Here is an 18,905-nt window from a genome sequence, read left to right on the forward strand (position 1 = left end):
GGCACGCTTTTTAAAAATAAAGATTTCTAATGACCTTCAGGAGAACTCTTTTAAAACTTAACATTAAAATCTTTATCTAACCCTCCCATAATACCTTCAGATGAAAAGTTTTCCAATGTATATCAAATATAGTGTAGACTAATGATAATACTGTGCTATTTTACTGACACTGAGAAAGTTCTTCAAGCCCCATAAAATACTGGAATCTCCACTGACAGTATTCATGCACGAACGGGTTTCTGGGCAAGAGGCTCCTTGGGCTCTAGTGACCACCCTACGTGGGATCCAAACCCCACTGCAAAACTAAAACCTCACCTCTCTTATCCCAAGTATTTTAGAGGGAGAAAACTATTTACAAATGTGAATATTCTGCCCATCCGCTTCAGGTATAAGTAAATGCCTTGTACAAGAGCACAGCAACGGCAACACTTGCACCATGGTGGTGAAATGCAGGTGCGGTATTTGTACTGCTTACGCTGCACATTCATGCATGACCTGGTATTGCTGAAATAGTCTTTATTTCTGAACATTCCAAAACAGCGGTGTACACAGTAACAAATATTAAGTAAGTCATATACCATAAGAAAGCATTCATTAGTGCAAATGGATTTTGTAAAAGGTCTATATCAAAAAGATTTATTTGCTTTAAAATGCCTTCATTTCCAGAAGCATTTGTTAATAAAATGTTACAGTTTTATCCTCTGTAAAAGTATTGAAAATCAATTGTGGTACAGTAGCAAACATTGCAGGTATTAAATGCAATGAGCTCATGATGCCATTATAAATATGAAACCCAGGTATGACAATAAATTAACAACGAAAACAACAAGACCATTTCACTGCTGTCTGGCTGTCTCAGTGCTCAATGCTTCAGATTACATTGTGCTCATTCAACATAAAATTATGTCTCTCAAATTGTATGATGGATTTTTGCTGATTTATCCCTAGAGCTAAAAAAATAGTACCTTACCACAAAAATATTTTTATGGCACAAAATTTAAGTTGTTCCATAGTGGTTCACATAGGTGTAAAAAGAAATAGGCACAAAAAATAAAATTCCTGTAAACTATAAAAAAGTAAATTTCAAAGCATACGTTATAGAACCTAGTTGTAAATATGCAATGTATTAAAATACAGAACATGTAATGGGAAGATGTTTAGAACATGTAAGTAAAATGAACAAGTTACTTTTAAAAAAAAAACTCAGATGGCAAAGAAAGCATTATAGACACATCTCAATTCTCTCAAAAAGGATTCAGGTACATATCAGTTCTAAAAAAAACTTCCTAGCTCTAAGTGTCACAATACTACAGCCGCGTATTTGTGAACGCTGCAGTATCTCAGGCAAATATTTAAGTGCAATAATTAGTCTCTGGTGATTGGTCCGCTGAAAAACAATGCAGTAAATATGTTAAAATGCAGGAGGGAAAGAATATCCCGACATCCGCTGTTACCCAGCCAGCTAGGTAACACGACCCTCATTTCCGCTTCTTTCCCACTCTTCAAGGGTACATAAAACTGCATCAGTAGCAACCATCTCTCCAGTTTCCATCCCTCAGAGTGCTGAGTGAAGACAGAGGCTTTGGAGGCTGAAGGAAACTATAAAGGGGTGAAAAAAGGAAACCACTTGTGAGTCATCCCACAAGCCACATCACCTACTTTGAGCTTCTCTCCGCCACTCTAGCAGTGGTAACATGCTGACACTTTCCCAAGTGTGCCTTGTATTTCTGGGCCCTCAACATGCTCATCTGCTGCAAAACCCAGTTCTCCGCACGTCGCCACGCATGTTGTATGTGCACAAGCAGATGTGTAATGTAAGTGGAAAGTGATCAATATCCTTAGTGTATAAAGAATATATTAAAGTCAGAAAAAGATAAACTCAATAGAAAAATAGCCTAAAAATACAAGTGATTACTTCACTGACTACAAATAGAGTAACATGGAGAAATTTTCAATCTTACAAATAATCAAAGATTTGCCTGCTATACTGGTGGAGAATTTAAAAAGAATAACACCCAATGTTTCTGCAAACTTAGGCAAACAGACCCTCTCGTCGTCTGGCAGTGACAGCCTTTCCAGGAGGTTAGTTTGAAGACATATATCCAGGGATAAATGGACTGTCCACAGTAACCTATATGCATCAAGCAATGTGATTCTATTCAGTCATAAATGCTACACAGCCTGGCACTGAACAAACATGCACCAAAATGATTTCTATCTGGACAGTAGGGTTATTTACTTTCCTGTGTTTTGCAATCGTTTCTGAATTTGTTTTTGATCTGAGCCCCTATTTATCAGATAATAAAAACTATTGATACCCACTCAATGCATAAAGAAAAATTACTTGTTCCCACTTCCTTTTCAAACTTGTACCATGGTTCCCTCCCTCTCCTCCTCCAAATCCCAATTTTCTGTGACAGTCAGGTATTTACTGCCTCCACTGTCTCATCTTCTAATCTGTCCTCAACTCACTTTTATGGAATTGTTTTTAACCATAAAGCACTCCAGGAGATCCAGTTCAAGAAGGGAACATCGCAACCATGAGCTCATCTAACGTGCCCTGCAGGCAATCTGGAATCTTGGAAAAAAAAAATTCTACCTGGAACATACCAAACTTACCAACATAAGCTAATAAAGCCCCAACTAAATATCACTAAGATGCTTCTTAAATCATGACTGTGTGTATATGCATGTACCTAACAACATTTTTGCCCGTTCTGATAAAAAATTAATTAAAAAATATTGAATCCAGAGGCAGGAGGTCAGGAGTCAGGCCAGAAGGGGGAGAGTGACCTACCAGGGTCAGACAAAGGAAAGGTCAGGATGGTTCTCGGAGAAGTTTCTAGCTGCAGGCTGCAAACATGGCCATGCAGACGGACAAACAAAGGTTCTTACCTTCTGACAGGCTGTGCAATTTTGCTGCGAGGCAAGTTACTCCCATTTATTGCCAGTGAAGGTCTTGGAAGTGCGCTGCGGCCCATTATTCCAGAAGCTGCAGCTTTGTTGGGGGTGGGGATCCCCGTGTTGGAGTATAACTGTAAGCCGTTGGATAAAGGCATGTTACTGCTGCCTTGAACAGTTGGACTCACATAGGCTGTGGCTTTAAGAGGCTGCCGGACAGACACTGGGAAATGTCCCACGCTGTGGATTCTGTGTTGAAGCTGCCCTGGTGACGGAACTAGAAGAAAAAAGGACACGAACATGAGAGAACACATTTACCGCTATCTACACGTGTGTTGTGTCAAAGACGCTGATACTGTCTGAAAGTGTTTCATATACACATATAAATTTATCTACATATATGTACGCAGATTAGTGGAACAGGAGTTCCAGACTGCATTTAGCACTGGAAAATTCTACTTCTTGACAACAGTCTCCTCTTCGGTCAATCAGCGGCAACATGTTTGAGTGCCTGACTATATTTAGAAGCCAGCTGGAACCACCACCTTCTTTCCTTTAACAAGTTTGAGCATCTCTGAGTTCTCACAGGATTTCTTCCTTGCTTGCTTGGAAGACATTAGGATTTCTTGATGGTTGCAGTGAGGTTGGTCTCATGAAAATAAAACAATGGGACAATTTAACAGCAGTGATCACAGAAAGGAAGACAGAGGTGGCATGGGTAGGTACAAACAGCTTATTACAGACATACTTCTTAAATAATTTTCATCACGACATTTACTTATCTCATAGGGCTGGGGGAAGACTAAATGAGTTAATCCACATAAAGCCTTACAATGGTGCCTCCCACTTAGTAACCGCTCAGCAAGTGCCAGCCAGTGCTACCTTCATAACAACAGCAGAACCTGTGAAATGAAGGGAGCTCTCTGGGTTAAGAACCCTTAAAAACTTCATCAACATACTGGCCCAACATGGTGCACCATGTCACATTAAAAAACAAGGAACTGTTTAGCAGAAATTTTTAAATTTTATAATCCTTTTTCTCCAAGGAAAAAACTGAATCACAAATTTAACAGAGACTTGTACACACATCACTGCCTGCTGTTTACTAACCACTCTAGCCTTTGCGGCCTGGTATACTTGCGACGCAGTTACATACGAACAGACCCTGTTTTTTTAAAACAGTTTAACCAGTTTTGAACTTAAGCACAGAATACACAATAGATATCTCTTTGATAAAAAGAAGTGAGGAGAAAGAGAAAAAAAAATGTCTATGGTTTTATTTAATATTTCTTGAAAATACTGCCTTAAATTAGTTTTGTTCAAGTATATATTAGGTGAAATCTATATGTAGGAATGTTGATGTATGTCTACAGTAGTCAAAAAATTCGATGAAAAATGAGGTCTATGTAAGATTCTGCTATGGTTCTGTTTCTATCACATTCTAGGGACACAGTAAACTTGTGTTGGCTGGCAAATCACCTCTAAGATCCTTTGCAACCAATTCTACAATTCCTTAATTTAGTAGCTTCTAACCATGAATGTTCCAACACACTGGCTTATCAATTGTAACAAACTCATAAAAGAGGAAGCTGGAGGAGGGGAACGGGGACATGAGGGGATATACGGGAACTCTGTACTTCTCAGTTTTTCTGCTGAAAACCTCAAACTGCTCAAAAACAAAGTCTTAATTTTTTTAAAAACTCAATATGTGAATTTGGCCCGATTTCTTCTGAAACACAATATACACAAAGCACCTAAACGCTGAGCCTAGAGCGGAATGACATGTTGAAGTGAACACACTCACGTAACCATATCCACAGCAAGACATGAAACACTGCAAGCACCTCAGCAGGCTCTCACATACCCTCTCCCAGTCAGTACTCCCCCAAAAGGACTGTTATCGTCACTTTCATCACCACAGATTGGTTGGTCCTATGATGAACTTCCTGTAAGTGGAACTACGTGGTACGTTCTCTTCTTCGGCATCTCTGACTCAACATTATGGTTTTGAGATTCATCCGTATAGTTGCATATTGCTATGTGGATCCCCCTGAATGAATGTCAAAATCCATGCCCTGATGATGAAAAGCTTGCTTATTTCTAAGTTTGGGGTTTTAGGAACCTTCTTGAATGAGCATTGGTGTTCAGATGCATTATGTTACAGCCGTATTCCAAATCTATAACTATTAGGATAAATGAAGTTATTTCGCAAAAGCCACTGAACACAACATCAAAGTACAAAAATCAACTGTATTTCTAAATACCAGCAAACTAGTAGGAACTAAAATTTGAAAAACATACGTTTATAAAAGCATTTTCAAAATAAAATACTTAGGAATAAACTATGCATGTATTAAACTTCTGTATAGAAAGCCACACGACTCTGGCAAGACCTAAATGAAGGAATGCTCCATGTAAATGAACTAGAAACCTAACAATGTGAAGATACCAATTCTCCTAAAATTGATCTACAGATTCAATGAAATTCTTAAAAATACATCACTTGAAATGAAATTACTGAACAGTTATTTAGGAGGACAGTCCTATTGGTCCTATTAACTCTCCTTCACACAAGATAGAGAACTACCCTTGAGTTTATACAAAAAAAAGAGAAACTCGGTAAGATCAAGAGATGCAACCCTAGTTTTACAAATGAGAAAACAAGAATCAGAAAGGATACCCAGCTCTCCCATGAATTTATGATTAAGGAAAGACCCAAACTCAGGTTTCTGACTGCAAACCCAGTGTCTTCCTTCTACATCACGCTGCCTCTCCAACTTTCTGGAGAGAACAAAGGGGGGATAAAGAAAGTAGATCAGTCCAGAGCTAGGAATCTTCATGATCTACACTCAAGAATGTATAAACCGTGGGAGGGAGGGGATATGGGGATATATATGTATAAATACAGCTGATTCACTTTGTTGTACAGCAGAAACTGGCACAACAGTGTAAAGCAATTATATTCCAATAAACAGCTTAAAAAATTTTTAAAAATTTTAAAAAGAATGCATAAAGGATATTCGCTTAAAATGCTTAGGAATAAAAGTCAATGACAGTAGAGTCCTGAGATTTGAAACAAGTTCATGACTGACCTCCTCTTACACGTTAACACTCTTCTCAGGATTTTTTGTTTTCTCTCATTATCATGCTTGACTTACATACAATGATTTTTCTATTTTCTTCACTTGTTTTACATTTATTAATTGCAATTCTTCTATAAAGAAGAATTTCCCCTCTTCATTTATTTATTTATTTATTCAATTAAGTATGGACCCTGGTTATTTTAATCTGTGGGTTATAATCCTTTAATTGTTTATTCTGTGGCTCAACTTGTCCCAGATTTGGTCTCTGCGTGTTTCTTCAAGTTGTTTCCTATATCTTTTGGACATGTTCCCATCATTTTTTGAGCACTTTTATCAAAATCCGCCATTCTTTGTAGTTTATGTTCTATTCTATTTTGGGTTGTGTACTTTTTCTGGCACTCAAATCATGCTATTAACCTACAGAGTTAGCGTTCACAAAAACTCCTAATCGTTAGCCTGTTTGCTCCATCACAACTGTATTTTCCCCTTCTATGCTTCTATTATTGACTTTTATACTCAAGTATAGAACTTTTATCTCAGTTAAATTTCATCATGATATATTTGGCCAATTGTCCTAACCTCCTGACATAAAATTGGTTAGTAGTCCTCTCAGTCTCTCACCATTAGTTCATAAGTTGTCTTCTGTGTCTTTACAGAAGCCATTAATTCAAATATTAACAGATCAAGCCCTAAGATACAGCCCTGTGGCATTCATTTATGCATTCGTTCAAACATCTACTGAGAGCTCGATGTGCCCGGCAGCATGCCAGGTGCTGGGGATGGAAAATCAGATGAACTATGTTCCAAGCCCAGAGGGAGCTGGTGAGCTACTATGGAAGATAAACACAATTGACAGTAAAGTGAGACATGCTGAATGACGGAGGTAGGCAGCAAAAATCTGACCCATTCTAGACTTGTTTTGGAGGCACACAGGGGAGTCTATTAGGGCCACCAAAAGGAGTCTTCTGGGTGCAGACTTAAGACATCTGGTTGATGGTGCTTGGCTACCCACTCTGAACACACTTTGGGACTCCCAGGTTTGGGTATAGCAATACTGGGGCTGTGACCTTGAATCTGCCTCCCGAGGGTCAATCTCAGGCTTAACCCCGACTCCCCATACAGACAGCATAGGGTGGAGGGGTGGCAGGCCTGGAGCCAGCACATCCCCACACCAACACTAGCTTTTACTCTCACCACACTGCTCACCTCTGCAAAACGTACGGAGAATGAATGAAAGACTGTGGGGCAAACTGACAAGAAGTAGATAAATCCTACTTTAGCCACACTGAGATATAACTTCATTTGCCAAGGGAAAGCTATGGACTGGGTGAAAAATGAGACCGAAGTAAAAGCTAGACAGGGTAACTGTGCTTTCTTCAGAGTAAATGTATCAAGTGCACAGCTAGAAATAGATCTGCAAAGAAAACCTTTTTTTGTATGATGAGTAGGCAAATCAATCACCATTTAGTGCTTCTACTGCTATCCTTGGGTATAAAGGATTATGTATAATTTACTAATTATTAATTGGTGACATAGGCACTGGTGAAAATAGCACTCAACTGTAATGATGAAATAAAAAAAGGATGTCACAAGGAGAAAAGCTTCCTGTAGCATTAAAGAAAGAAATGAAATAGTAAGATATTTTCCTAATGGTGTTACAACTAATTAAAAATTACAAAAAAAATTGTCATACTTACTACAAGACTGTATTCTTGAAATTCCATTTGCAGCTCCATGCAAGCTTGAGTCAAAACTCTGACTATTCCGCACGGTGACTGGAGAACTACCATTGCTACTAGCAGTGGTTGTACTTGGCATCCGAGCTAGGTTAGGCATACTTCTGCGGAGCTTATCTAGAAAAGAATTTTACTAAGTTAAAAATCACAACTTTTATGGCAATTAAAACACTAGCTTTCAAAAGTACATACAAATAGAAATCATATCTTGTTCAACAACAAACAGAAATTATCATGTGAATTATTATGAACTCTAACAAGCTAACTAATTACCCCCTGGAATAGAGAAACACACTCCATGTCCCCAGAAAGGTTCCACCAAACATTCTGCTAAAAGAAAGCACTTGTTCTGTAAAAAGAGGGAGGAATTAGGTAATCAATTAGCTGTTTGTTCCTATACAATAAGTAGATAAAACTGAATCTGAATCGAAGTGACGTTAGAAAATAATCTTACAGCCATTTAGTTTAAAAAACAAAAAAGCTCGAAATTGTTACATGTTAATTTAAAAAAAAAAAACCTAAAAGTGTCAAAACAGCAATTACTGAATCTTTTGCTAGCATATCAAAAAGGAAGAAATTCTTAAAATTCTAACTTGAGGTGTTTTGAGATATCCACTCATCACATCAACATGACCACATTAACCTCTAGAAAGTTTTAAAGGTTATGAATACGCCAACCAAACCTTTGGAGACTTGAAAAAATGCTTCCCTTTCTTTTTCCTTGCTGAGTACATCTTCCGCCACTAAGGGGCAGCAGAGAGTCAGTCACACAGACTGCAGTGCTGCTGAGATCTGAATTCAGCCAAAAGATGGCAACTCTATAATGTAGACAGTTTTCTCTTTATTAATACACACACCCCCAAAACTAAAGTACATATATAAGGTCACTCAAGCTCAGAAAACATAGCATATATTTGCATACTAAACAAAAGCCCATTCAAGTACAAAACCAGATTCATTTTTCTCCCCTTCATACACAGATCCTTCTACATCACTGAGATCCCTTGATTACAGCCCTGCCCATCAAGCCACCTAATCCAAAAGCAGTGGGATCTTCCAAGTTTCATCTCCCTTCTCCACCCTCGACTCCAAGTGCTGTCAATTCTGCCTCGTAAATATTGAACGAATCTCCCACTAACAACTAGTTCAGACTTCATTATCTGTCATCCACATTTTCACAAAATCCTCTTGATGGGTCTCCGTACACCCTGTCTCGTGCCTCTCCATCTTCCACACAGCCGGTGACTCCTAGCCTATTCCTAAAACCCTCCAATCACTCTCCCTCCCCTTCCTTTGAAAGCCCAGGCTTCTGGGCTGAGAAAGATCCTTCCAAGATACAGGCTCTGCAGACCTCTCCAGCCTCATCTCCTGCTGCCCCCACCATGCAGCCTACACGCCAACCATAGTGGAGAACAGAGGTTCCAAATACTTCACACTCCCTTGTACCTGTGAGCATGCTGGTCCTTCCACCTGGACACCCTTCCCCACTGTGTCATGAATGAATGAATGAATATTTACTGTGTATATAATATACCGTGTGTTAGGCGAGTACCCAACTCAATGGAGTTCCAGTCTAGACCATTGTTTCTCAATCATTTCTTCTATTATCAACCTTTAGGAATCCTTTAAGGAACAAAGGCAGCAGCCAGCTACCCACCAAACATCTACATCTAGCCATGCAGTCAACACAGGGTTCAGGGGAGGTCTTCATGCCAGGAAGAACACCATGCCACTGATAACCCCTGCCAAACCCTACACATTACCGTCAGCAAACGTTCTGCACGATTATTTATCATACCTGGCAAACTATTCCAAATACAGCAGCACCCCCCCCCCCCACCGGCAGGGGATATGTTCCAAGACCCTCAGTGGATACCTGAAGCTGCCGACAGTACCGAACCTTATATATACGTTATTCTTCCTATACAGGCAGGCAGCACACACAGCGTGGATACACCTGACAAAGGGAGGATTCCCGTCCCAGGTGGGATGAGCAGGAAGGCGCAAGATTTCCTGATACTGCTCATGATCATGTGCAATTTAAAACTTACAAATTGTTTATTTCTGGAACTTTCCACCTAACATTTCAGACTGCAGCTGACCACAGGTAAGGGGGGACTGCTGTATGCTCCTTTTAATCCTGTCATCCCAGACCCATTCCAAGAACTTTTAAGAGCCATCCCTTTTGAACCCAGGCAGTGTAGGAGCTATGGAAGTAGTAAATATTAACACACATTTCTATTTTGTTTTTAATTATTTTAAAGGGATCAATAGTTTAACAATTTTCTTCTATCTATATTATTTTAATAATTTAGAAAAATATTTGATAGACTAGTTTCAAAGTTACAACTCTCATTCCACAATTTTGTTCAAATGTTACTCTGTGGGCAACAAATGAAGGCTCAGATAACTGAGTCATGTTAGCAAAAGTTTTTTAAAAAGTGGGAGTGGAGACAACCTTTACTTTTTTAGCACTTTTAACTTTTTCAGCATTTTTACTCCAGGCAATGGAACAGTCATTATTTCATTTATTCCTTATAACAAACTTAGGTTAAAGGATTACATGTTACATAAAGGAGAACGTGTACCAGATGATTTGATGTCCAGTTATACCTAAGCTTTATAAGAAAGGGATATTATTTGTCTACATTTTGTAGCCAAATAAATGAAAGCTCAGAGGCATGAGAAGCCTGGGAAAGGTATAAGTGGTAGGCCAGGGTGGGAACTCAGCATCTACTGGCCTTCAGAGCCTGTGCACTGAGCCATGAAGTTAGCCAGAAGTCCAATCCAGAGAACTGCAGTTCTATTCCATCTTCCTTTGCATGTGGAGACCAGACCTTTTAGAGAAATAAAACTACCACAGTCCGACACTAGGCTGAGATATATTGCCATTTTCCTAATAGGAACAATTATAACACAGGTTTAGGGAAACCTAATCCTTTTCATAGCAGTGTTGGATGTAAGTTAATACCACTTTGCTAAGGTAGGACAATGATCCCACTGACAATACTAATCAAGATGCAGAGGGAGCATCTGCTTGATAGGCAGGATGTGATGCTCTAAGACACCTGACCAGAAAGCAGGCCTTTACAGAAACAACTCTAGGTGCCCTCTCCCACAGTTTTAATGATGCTGTAATTTTCACAAAGCACATAAAATAGTCTTTGATATTATGAGCTTTAATAAATGAGTCACTAGTGGCAGTTGCTTTACCTGCTGTTTTAAACTTGAAATCTGAATGTATTAAAAAAAGAGAAGTTCTGACTATAAAACCTTAAATATTTTCAAGTGGTCTCTCAATCAGCATGAATAAGTAAAAACTAAGTACACGGTAGCAGGTGATGACAATCTGTGTTTGGCCTAGCAATATTTTTAAATACCTTGTTTGATCATTTCTGGGCCCAGGTTTGAGAAATGGTGCTGCATAATAATTAAAGGCTGTAACTCTATAAATATGTTTTGTTTCTCCATACTCTACAGGATTTGTGTGTGAGGGTCAGGCTGATCAATAGCACAAAAACACACCAGATTTAGACTATCACATGATTATTCTCCCTATAGTTCTTGGAAGTCAAGATCTATAACTCCTGGGAGCGGGGAAGAAAGGTAAATGGTGAAGAGGGAGACAGAAAAAAATACAAAAGAGAACAACCCATATTCCAACCCACCGTGCTGACATCAGGACAAATCAACTTGCTGCTACCATGGAAAACACCAGCCTCCACATCCCCACTGCTGCACAGATCTTAACTCTAGACGTCAGGACATCAGAGGGAAAGACACAGCCCAAACTTCCCCTAAATCTCGATGTGCACAGCAGCATCCTCTCCACGTACCATCGTCCACGCTTACCATCCATCACTCTGGGCTAGGAACAGGCCACGAGAGATGGAGGGTCTTGAGAAAGATGAGGGAAGATGCAGTCAGTGTCTGACTCCATGGAGCTGCACCAGGAACTCCTTAACGCCCATGACCCTGCCGTCCTACAGCTGTACCAGCCACCATGTGAAGATGCTCCCCGACTCTGAATCAATCTGTTACATCACAGTGGTTTTGTGGAAGCTATAAATCTATAAGTATGGGGCACATAATCAGAAGCTGGTCAACAATAGACTAAATGTACACCAACCAAATTGATAAAGCCTTGAGAATGTACTTAAGTCTTAGAAACATTTACCAGTTACCCGTATTAACCTTAAAACCATTTCTTGACCATGTACAAAGGATCAAGGCACGTCGAATGCCAAAGGGGCACACAACCCACCTCCGCTGGTCCTATTTGGTTGCTGATCTGGAGTTTGGGCTTGAGGTGGATAATACTGTTGCTGCTGGTAAGTATTCGAAGGAAAATACTGGGAACTGGGGCTCCTCCTACAATCCCGAATGCTGGAGAAAGTCTGTGAATGGGGAATTCCTCTTTGGAAAGGTGAACATCTTGGAAGACGAGGCTGAGGTGGTGGCAGGTGATCGAATTCCTCCTCGTCCTCCAGGCTGAAGCGATCATATTCCTGATCACTACATGTCCCTTTTTTTCCTGAATTCAGCGACACACTGGAACTGTGTCTCGACACAGATGCGGAAGTAGAAGCGTAATCTTGCCTGAGACCTATAAAACAACAAGAAATAGTATTACCTTGTGAGGCATTTCGATCTGGCTTAATTATTAAGTTCCAATTCATCACATACTTGAGGAAAATTCGGGCCAAACAAGTGATTCAAGTGGAGACCCACTATCTTGTTCTCGGTTTATTACATCCCAAGAAAACAGACACATTTACCTACCAAACAGACAGCTAATATTAGACTGTTCTATTTGGGGAAAAGATTGCCCCAATTCCAGTGAAGGTTAAATATACGGCAACAGTTCATCAATCAGTGTCTGTCAACTTCCCCAAGCCATCCCTTCTGGAATCGGGAGAGAGACTGAGGAAGGCTGCTTAGGAAAAACTACGCATCGTCATTATGAGCAGTTAACTGTGAGTCAGACAATTAAAAGAATCAAATTCTGCCCAAGTAAGAACGCCTCCTGCTCCCCATCCCAACTTTCAAAGTCAAAGGAAAGTTCAAAACCTGGGGCACAAGTATTTTCTAACAAGGTCACTTCTCTTGTTCTTTTTGTTACTAATATTATCTTTTTCAAAGCATGCGGACGCTTCAAAACTTCAATAGTTTGGGGTCATCCTAAATGACAGCCATCTAAAATAGCCAAACTGGAAGTTTCTAGTTATTTATCTTGTTGCCAGTTCACAACTGTTTTTTTTCAAGTAGTCTATGCCTGACTACTTCTGAGACTGACATCCAATCTTTCAGCCATATATTTTTTAGAAAGAGTTACTGTTAGTTTGCTGTTACTAAATAATGATATAAAATAATCATTTTCCCTCTCAAAATGTATCTTATTAAATCTCCCATAAGCATTACAATGTTTCTCATAGTAGCCTTGCCCAATTATGAAAGCAGCAAACTGTTATGCTTAAATGATACTTGGCTGTTTCTACTGATGTTGGCCTGAGAAGATAATTCCAAAGTAAGCTTAGCCCAGTTCTGTGATATATATCTTCTTTTGCCTTTTGATATCATGAATACCCTTGAAGTAGTTCACTCTCAGATTATTTGTAACTTTATTGAGAGTAATAAATTACCCCATTTCCAATTATCTCTTCTTCCATAATTACGTATCTTGAGAAGTATAATTTTTAATTGAAGTATAGCTGACTTACAATGTTGTGTTAATTTCTGCTGTAGAGCAAAGTGATTCAGTTATACATATTTATATATACACATTCTTTTTTACATTATTTTCCATTACGGTTTATCTCAGGATACTGAATATAGTTCCCTGTGCTATACAGTAGGACTTTGTGGTTTATCCATTCTATATGTAATAGTTTGCACCTGAGAACGCATTAATGCATGTTTAATTGAATTTTTATTAAGATAACTACACACTCACATGCAGTTCTAGGGGATAATAGAGCTCTTTTGTGCACTTTGCCCAGTTTCCCTTGATAGTATCATTTTGTAAAATCATAGAATAATAAGGACAACTAGGATACTGGCAGTTATATAAAGCCATCTGATTTAGATTTTCCTAGTATTACTTGTACATGTGTATATTTGTTAGTATTAAGTTCTATACAGTTTTCTCACCTGCAGAATCATATACTTACCACCACAGTCAAAAACAGAACAGCTCACAAAATCCCTCGTGTTGCCCTTTTATAACCACATCTACCTCCCTCCTGAGAGCCCACGCTCTATCTCTAAGCTTCAGCAACCACTAACCTGTCATCCACTTCTAAAGTGCTGTCATTCCAAAATGTCATATAAATGGAATTACACAGTATGCGATCTCCTGGGATCATCTTTTTCAGTAAGCATAATTCCCTGGAGATTCATCCAAGATGGTACGTCCATCAAAATTTACTTTTTCTTGTTGAGTAGTACTCCACGGTATGGAGGTTCCCCAGCTTGATTAACCACTCTCGTACTGAAGGACATCTGAGCTCATTCTGATTTTTGGCTGTTACTATAGAAAAAGGTGCTACGAACATTCATGTATGGGTTTTTGTGTTTCTGAACACAGGTTTCCACTGCTCTGGGATAAATGCCCAAGAATACAATGTGCTGGGCCTTACAGAAACTGCATGTTTAGTTCTCTAAGAAACTGGCAAACTGTTTCCACAGTGGCTATAATGGCAATGCTTATACATCAATGTATTTTGCCCAGACTATGTCCTAATACTTCACAATGGTCATGAGACTGTGAGAAGCATTTAACTGCTCCACCTACAAAGTAGGAGGGTATGAGAGAAAGAATAGAATTGTTTGCCCATTACCTGGGGAGAAATGCCTGAAACCTCCCCAAAGCCTTAGATTTCAAGTGGAAGCCCCTAGTTTAAAACGTTTTCTAGTTTAAAAAGAGGAACCTACTTTCTTCTTGCAGACGAGCCATGATCTGAACATCAGTGAGGTCCTGCAACTTATATCCCATGGAGATAGAATCATCCTCCAGTTCTGAAGTACTCAGCTCACTGTCTATGGATGACTGGGGACTGAGAGGAGAGCCCCTGGATGTGTAACCTAAAAACAAGAGAAACATGTTTATTATTTAGTCTCGAGAACTGGTATCTGCATGACATCTGCATGTGCTTTACAGTTCATATGTCAACAGCCAGCACTTCAAGCCATTCTCCAATCAAAAGACACAGAGTGCTGAATGGATAAAGAAAACAAGATCCATCTATATTTTTCCTGTTTTCTTAAGTCACCAAAAAACAACCAACACGCCACCATGACAGGTTGATGGCAAGAGAGTATACACAGCTTCACGTGTTCATAATTCATATATACAAAAATACTTGTTTTCTGGTTTTTTCAAATTCAGTTTTCGTAATTCAAAAATCCACTCTGTGCTGTACACGAAAAACATTAAGAGGGTAATTTCGGTAGATTTCATGTTATATGTGTTTTACCACCGTAAGACAAGAAAAATCAATAATGCTAAGTCTGCATCCTATTAGCTTCAGTCTATCTCTAGAGGCATGGTATCACAATACGTATCCTGTACACTTTCAGTTAATAATCAGACATGCTTGTCTCTGGCAGTAACAAATTATATATTTTAAACTAAATTTTAATCTGGTCCATTTGTCAACCAGGTACAATCAACAGTGTTATGAATGGATAAGAACATCACACCTAAAAGGCACACCTCCATACAGGGAAGCACACGCAAAACCATCATAATTTAGAGTCGTCACAGGAGACTTATAGTCACTCGTGAAAGTGACAAAGTAATGGCTTGAGATGAGAGAACCAAGGAAGAAAGGACCCAAGGGAGAAAGTTATAGGAATGGAATCACACCAATGCTGAGACAGCTGAAACAGAACATCATCTCATAAAAAGCCACTATGACGATTCTTTCTACATAGCCCTGACTTCATAAAAAGCCACCAAAAATTTTTTCAGTGACAAGCTATAAAAGTCTTATAATCTTCAATCATAATGAAAATCACACAGACCTTTATTTTGTTCAACATTTAATTTTAACAGCACATTATACATTTGGAAACACATAATTATATACATATGCATTTGATAAAGAGGGAAGGCTGCCTACTATACACAATTAAGAGCAGATGGATGATGTTCAGGTACAAATTAACCCTAGCCTTCTTCATACCCAAAGGAAGTGTACAGCAGACTCCGCATTGTGATAAGATTACCCTCAAGCTTTTCACTGAAAGGTGGGTATTTAAGCTGTGTTTAGTGACTGATTTACAAAGCAAGCAGCTAGTCAAGAAGTTGAAATATTACCTGTTCTTTCAGGTGTTAGTATTGCTTTATTTGAGGTTTTAGAGAAGCTGGGAGTATTAATGCCATTGCTATAAGGGCTGAGTCTTGCCACAGGACTATAAGGAAAAGCCAGTGAGACATTTGAAGGGAAGAGACTCCGCCATCGGCTAGCTGTCACAGAAGCAGAAAATAAACAGCAGCAGTTAGCTATACAGAAGCAGACGTTGACTTGTCAGAGGGAGAAAGGGAAGAGGTTAAAAAAATAAATGAAGTGACAAAGCAACTTTTCATTCTTAACTGACTCTCATTTATCTAAGGGAAAAATATGTAAAAACGGGCCATCTGTGAATTAAGGTCCTATTTCTACTTCCATTAAGACCAATTCAATCAGTGTCACCTTGATTACAGTTGGTATGTCTATATAACAATGAAAACTTGTTTTTAATTTCCTCATTACAGATGTTTTCTATTTGTGCACAAAAATTTAACTGTTTTAATATAAAATCTTTATGTCAAAAGAAAAACTTATCTTTAGAATTATGGGAAGTAGTTCTTATTATGAACTGTTCATGGTCCTTTATTTTATCCCAAGGTTTATTTTCAACCTATTTAATATTAATAAATGTGGATCAAAAATTTTTATGGAAACTTGTTCTTGGATTATGGAAGAAACTTCAAATGACTACTGCATTTCTGAATGGGCTTGAGTCCAAACCAAGGTTTACGGAAAAATGATCTAGAAAAATCACAGATGGGTGTATATACACCAAAACTTAATGAGTTATTTCAGATGGCAGGCATAGATAGAATTCATAATCTGCTGGATTTTTTCTTTATAAAAACTATCTTCCAAACTTTATGCATCGAACATGTGTTATTTATGTAACTTTTAAAGGTAGGATTATACATATTAATTTAATACTCTAAAATAAGGAACAGAAAGGAACTTTACCTGCATGGGCAGATGGTCTAATTGCACACCCTCTCTCCTGTCCTAATTAACGTATTTCCCTCCTCCAAAATTACCAGCACCTTAGATCCTGGGACCATAAAAAGACCCCAAGTTGTAAAAACTTAAGTCACACCTAAGATCACTTCCTCTCTCTTCATGGCGTACAAATTATGCTAGTCAAAATCCACTTTTCTAAAAAGCAATCACTTAGACGTGTACTAATAAGCAGGACAGAAGGAAATAGGTGAAAAATATAAATTAGGTTCAGTTTTACTCTGAGCAATAGCTTGGTTATGTTTGCTGGAAATTCAACAAAACTTGAAGAAACAAGTATAAAGAACCCATCTTAATGAGCGAGTCGCTGAAAAGTGTTCAAAACTGGGCAGTGGGGTGGAGAGGAAGAAACTGTGGGCTGTGGGCAGGCAAGAAAGTAACAAGCGCCAACCCTGAGACGAGTAATATCCTTGCCAAACAGCACCAAGGTTACTTACAAGAGCAAAATGTTTCCTGTTACTTCAGCAAGAATTCTTGAGAAACAGCAGGATCCCATTCAAACAACCACAGAAGAAGTACCTTTCCCTTACGCGGATGAAAGAACTAGTCAAGGAAACTACATTCACAGTGATTCCACTTTCCGAATTCACACGTTGCACAAAGGGGGCACTGCCAGGAAGCCTCCTTCCTAGTTGACACCAGTCGTGTCACTTAACCAACATACAATTCCCAATCTGCGCCCGAGCAGAGACGTGCAGAGTCGGCACTCCCTTCCCTAAACCCAAACATGTAAACCTCATCCCCAAATACACTAAGAAGTAGGGGTTAATACGCAGCACACGTGGTAGTTCTTCTCACATCTTCAAAGTTTCTCATTAAAAATGCTATATTAGGACTTCCCTGGTGGCACCGTGGTTAAGAATCCGCCTGCCAATGCAGGGGACATGGGTTCGATCCCCGGTCCAGGAGGATCCCACATGCCGCGGAGCAATGAAGCCCATGTGCCACAACTATTGAGCCTGCGCTCCAGAGCCCGAGAGCCACAACTACTGAGCCTGCACTCTAGAGCCCTTGAGCCACAACTACTGAGCCTGTGTGCCACAACTACTGAGCCTGCACTCTAGAGCCCGAGAGCCACAACTACTGAGCCTGCACTCTAGAGCCCTTGAGCCACAACTACTGAGCCTGTGTGCCACAACTACTGAAGCCCACACGCCTAGAGCCTGTGCTCTGCAACAAAGAGAGGTCACTGCAACGAGAAGCCCACGCACCACAGCAAAGAGCAGCCCCGCTCTCCGCAACCAAAGAAAGACCAAGTGCAGCAACGAAGACCCAACACAGCCAATAAATAAATAAATTTATTTTTAAAATTCTATATTTAAAAAAAAAAACCCAATAAGTTCTTTGTGACAGCTAACTTAACAGATGATGTTATGTTACGCCAGTTTGATCACTTGCCAGGCAAATTACAGTGACTGCGTGTTCTCACCCACAGATGCAGGCGACCACGCATCACAGCTAACTAGCATTCATTACTGTGCACAATAACCACTGTGACCCAGCCTCCCAGCACAATGGTACAGTGATTGTGGCTATGACAGCACGATCCCAACCAAGAACACAATTAGCATCTATTGCAAGAAAGAAAGCTCTGCATTGTCCTTTGGCCATGGAGGCTTTTAAGAAGAGGGAGGAGAATTACTGCGGAGGCAAGCTAACAAAACAACGATGTTATATCAGTGCCCCAGTGCCCAAGGCTGTGGTGGAGGAGGAGAGGGGAGAGGAGCGGAAGCCATCGCATCCTAGTTATTCTTCACTATGTAGAGGAAGAATTGTAAGAACTGGAACAGCAAGCATTTTCATAGAGAATAAAAACAAAAAGAACTTTTCGTAGGGCAATTTTGTTTTTTCCAATTAATTTAATGGATTTTCTGCATAGA

The 18,905-nt window shown here is 39.4% G+C and overlaps 1 protein-coding gene across 2 annotated transcripts in view; it reads right to left on the reverse strand.

The window, feature by feature from the left end:
- Positions 1-608: 608 nt before the first annotated feature.
- SLAIN1 (SLAIN motif family member 1) overlaps positions 609-18,905 on the reverse strand; it is a 59,187-nt gene continuing 40,890 nt past the window's right edge. Inside the window, exons 3-8 of one of the 2 annotated variants that reach the window (XM_057707627.1) lie at positions 16,041-16,190; positions 14,654-14,803; positions 11,985-12,326; positions 7,682-7,837; positions 2,896-3,178; positions 609-1,599 (exon numbers count right to left, since the gene is read on the reverse strand). In XM_057707627.1, the coding sequence (XP_057563610.1) occupies positions 1,524-1,599; positions 2,896-3,178; positions 7,682-7,837; positions 11,985-12,326; positions 14,654-14,803; positions 16,041-16,190 (1,157 nt within the window). In that variant the 3' untranslated portion in view covers positions 609-1,523. The remainder of the gene's footprint in view (positions 1,600-2,895; positions 3,179-7,681; positions 7,838-11,984; positions 12,327-14,653; positions 14,804-16,040; positions 16,191-18,905) is intronic. The other variant, XM_057707628.1, reaches the window with a different exon arrangement.

This window comes from Hippopotamus amphibius, chromosome 14 (assembly GCF_030028045.1).
Source record: "Hippopotamus amphibius kiboko isolate mHipAmp2 chromosome 14, mHipAmp2.hap2, whole genome shotgun sequence".
Lineage (NCBI taxonomy): Eukaryota > Metazoa > Chordata > Mammalia > Artiodactyla > Hippopotamidae > Hippopotamus > Hippopotamus amphibius.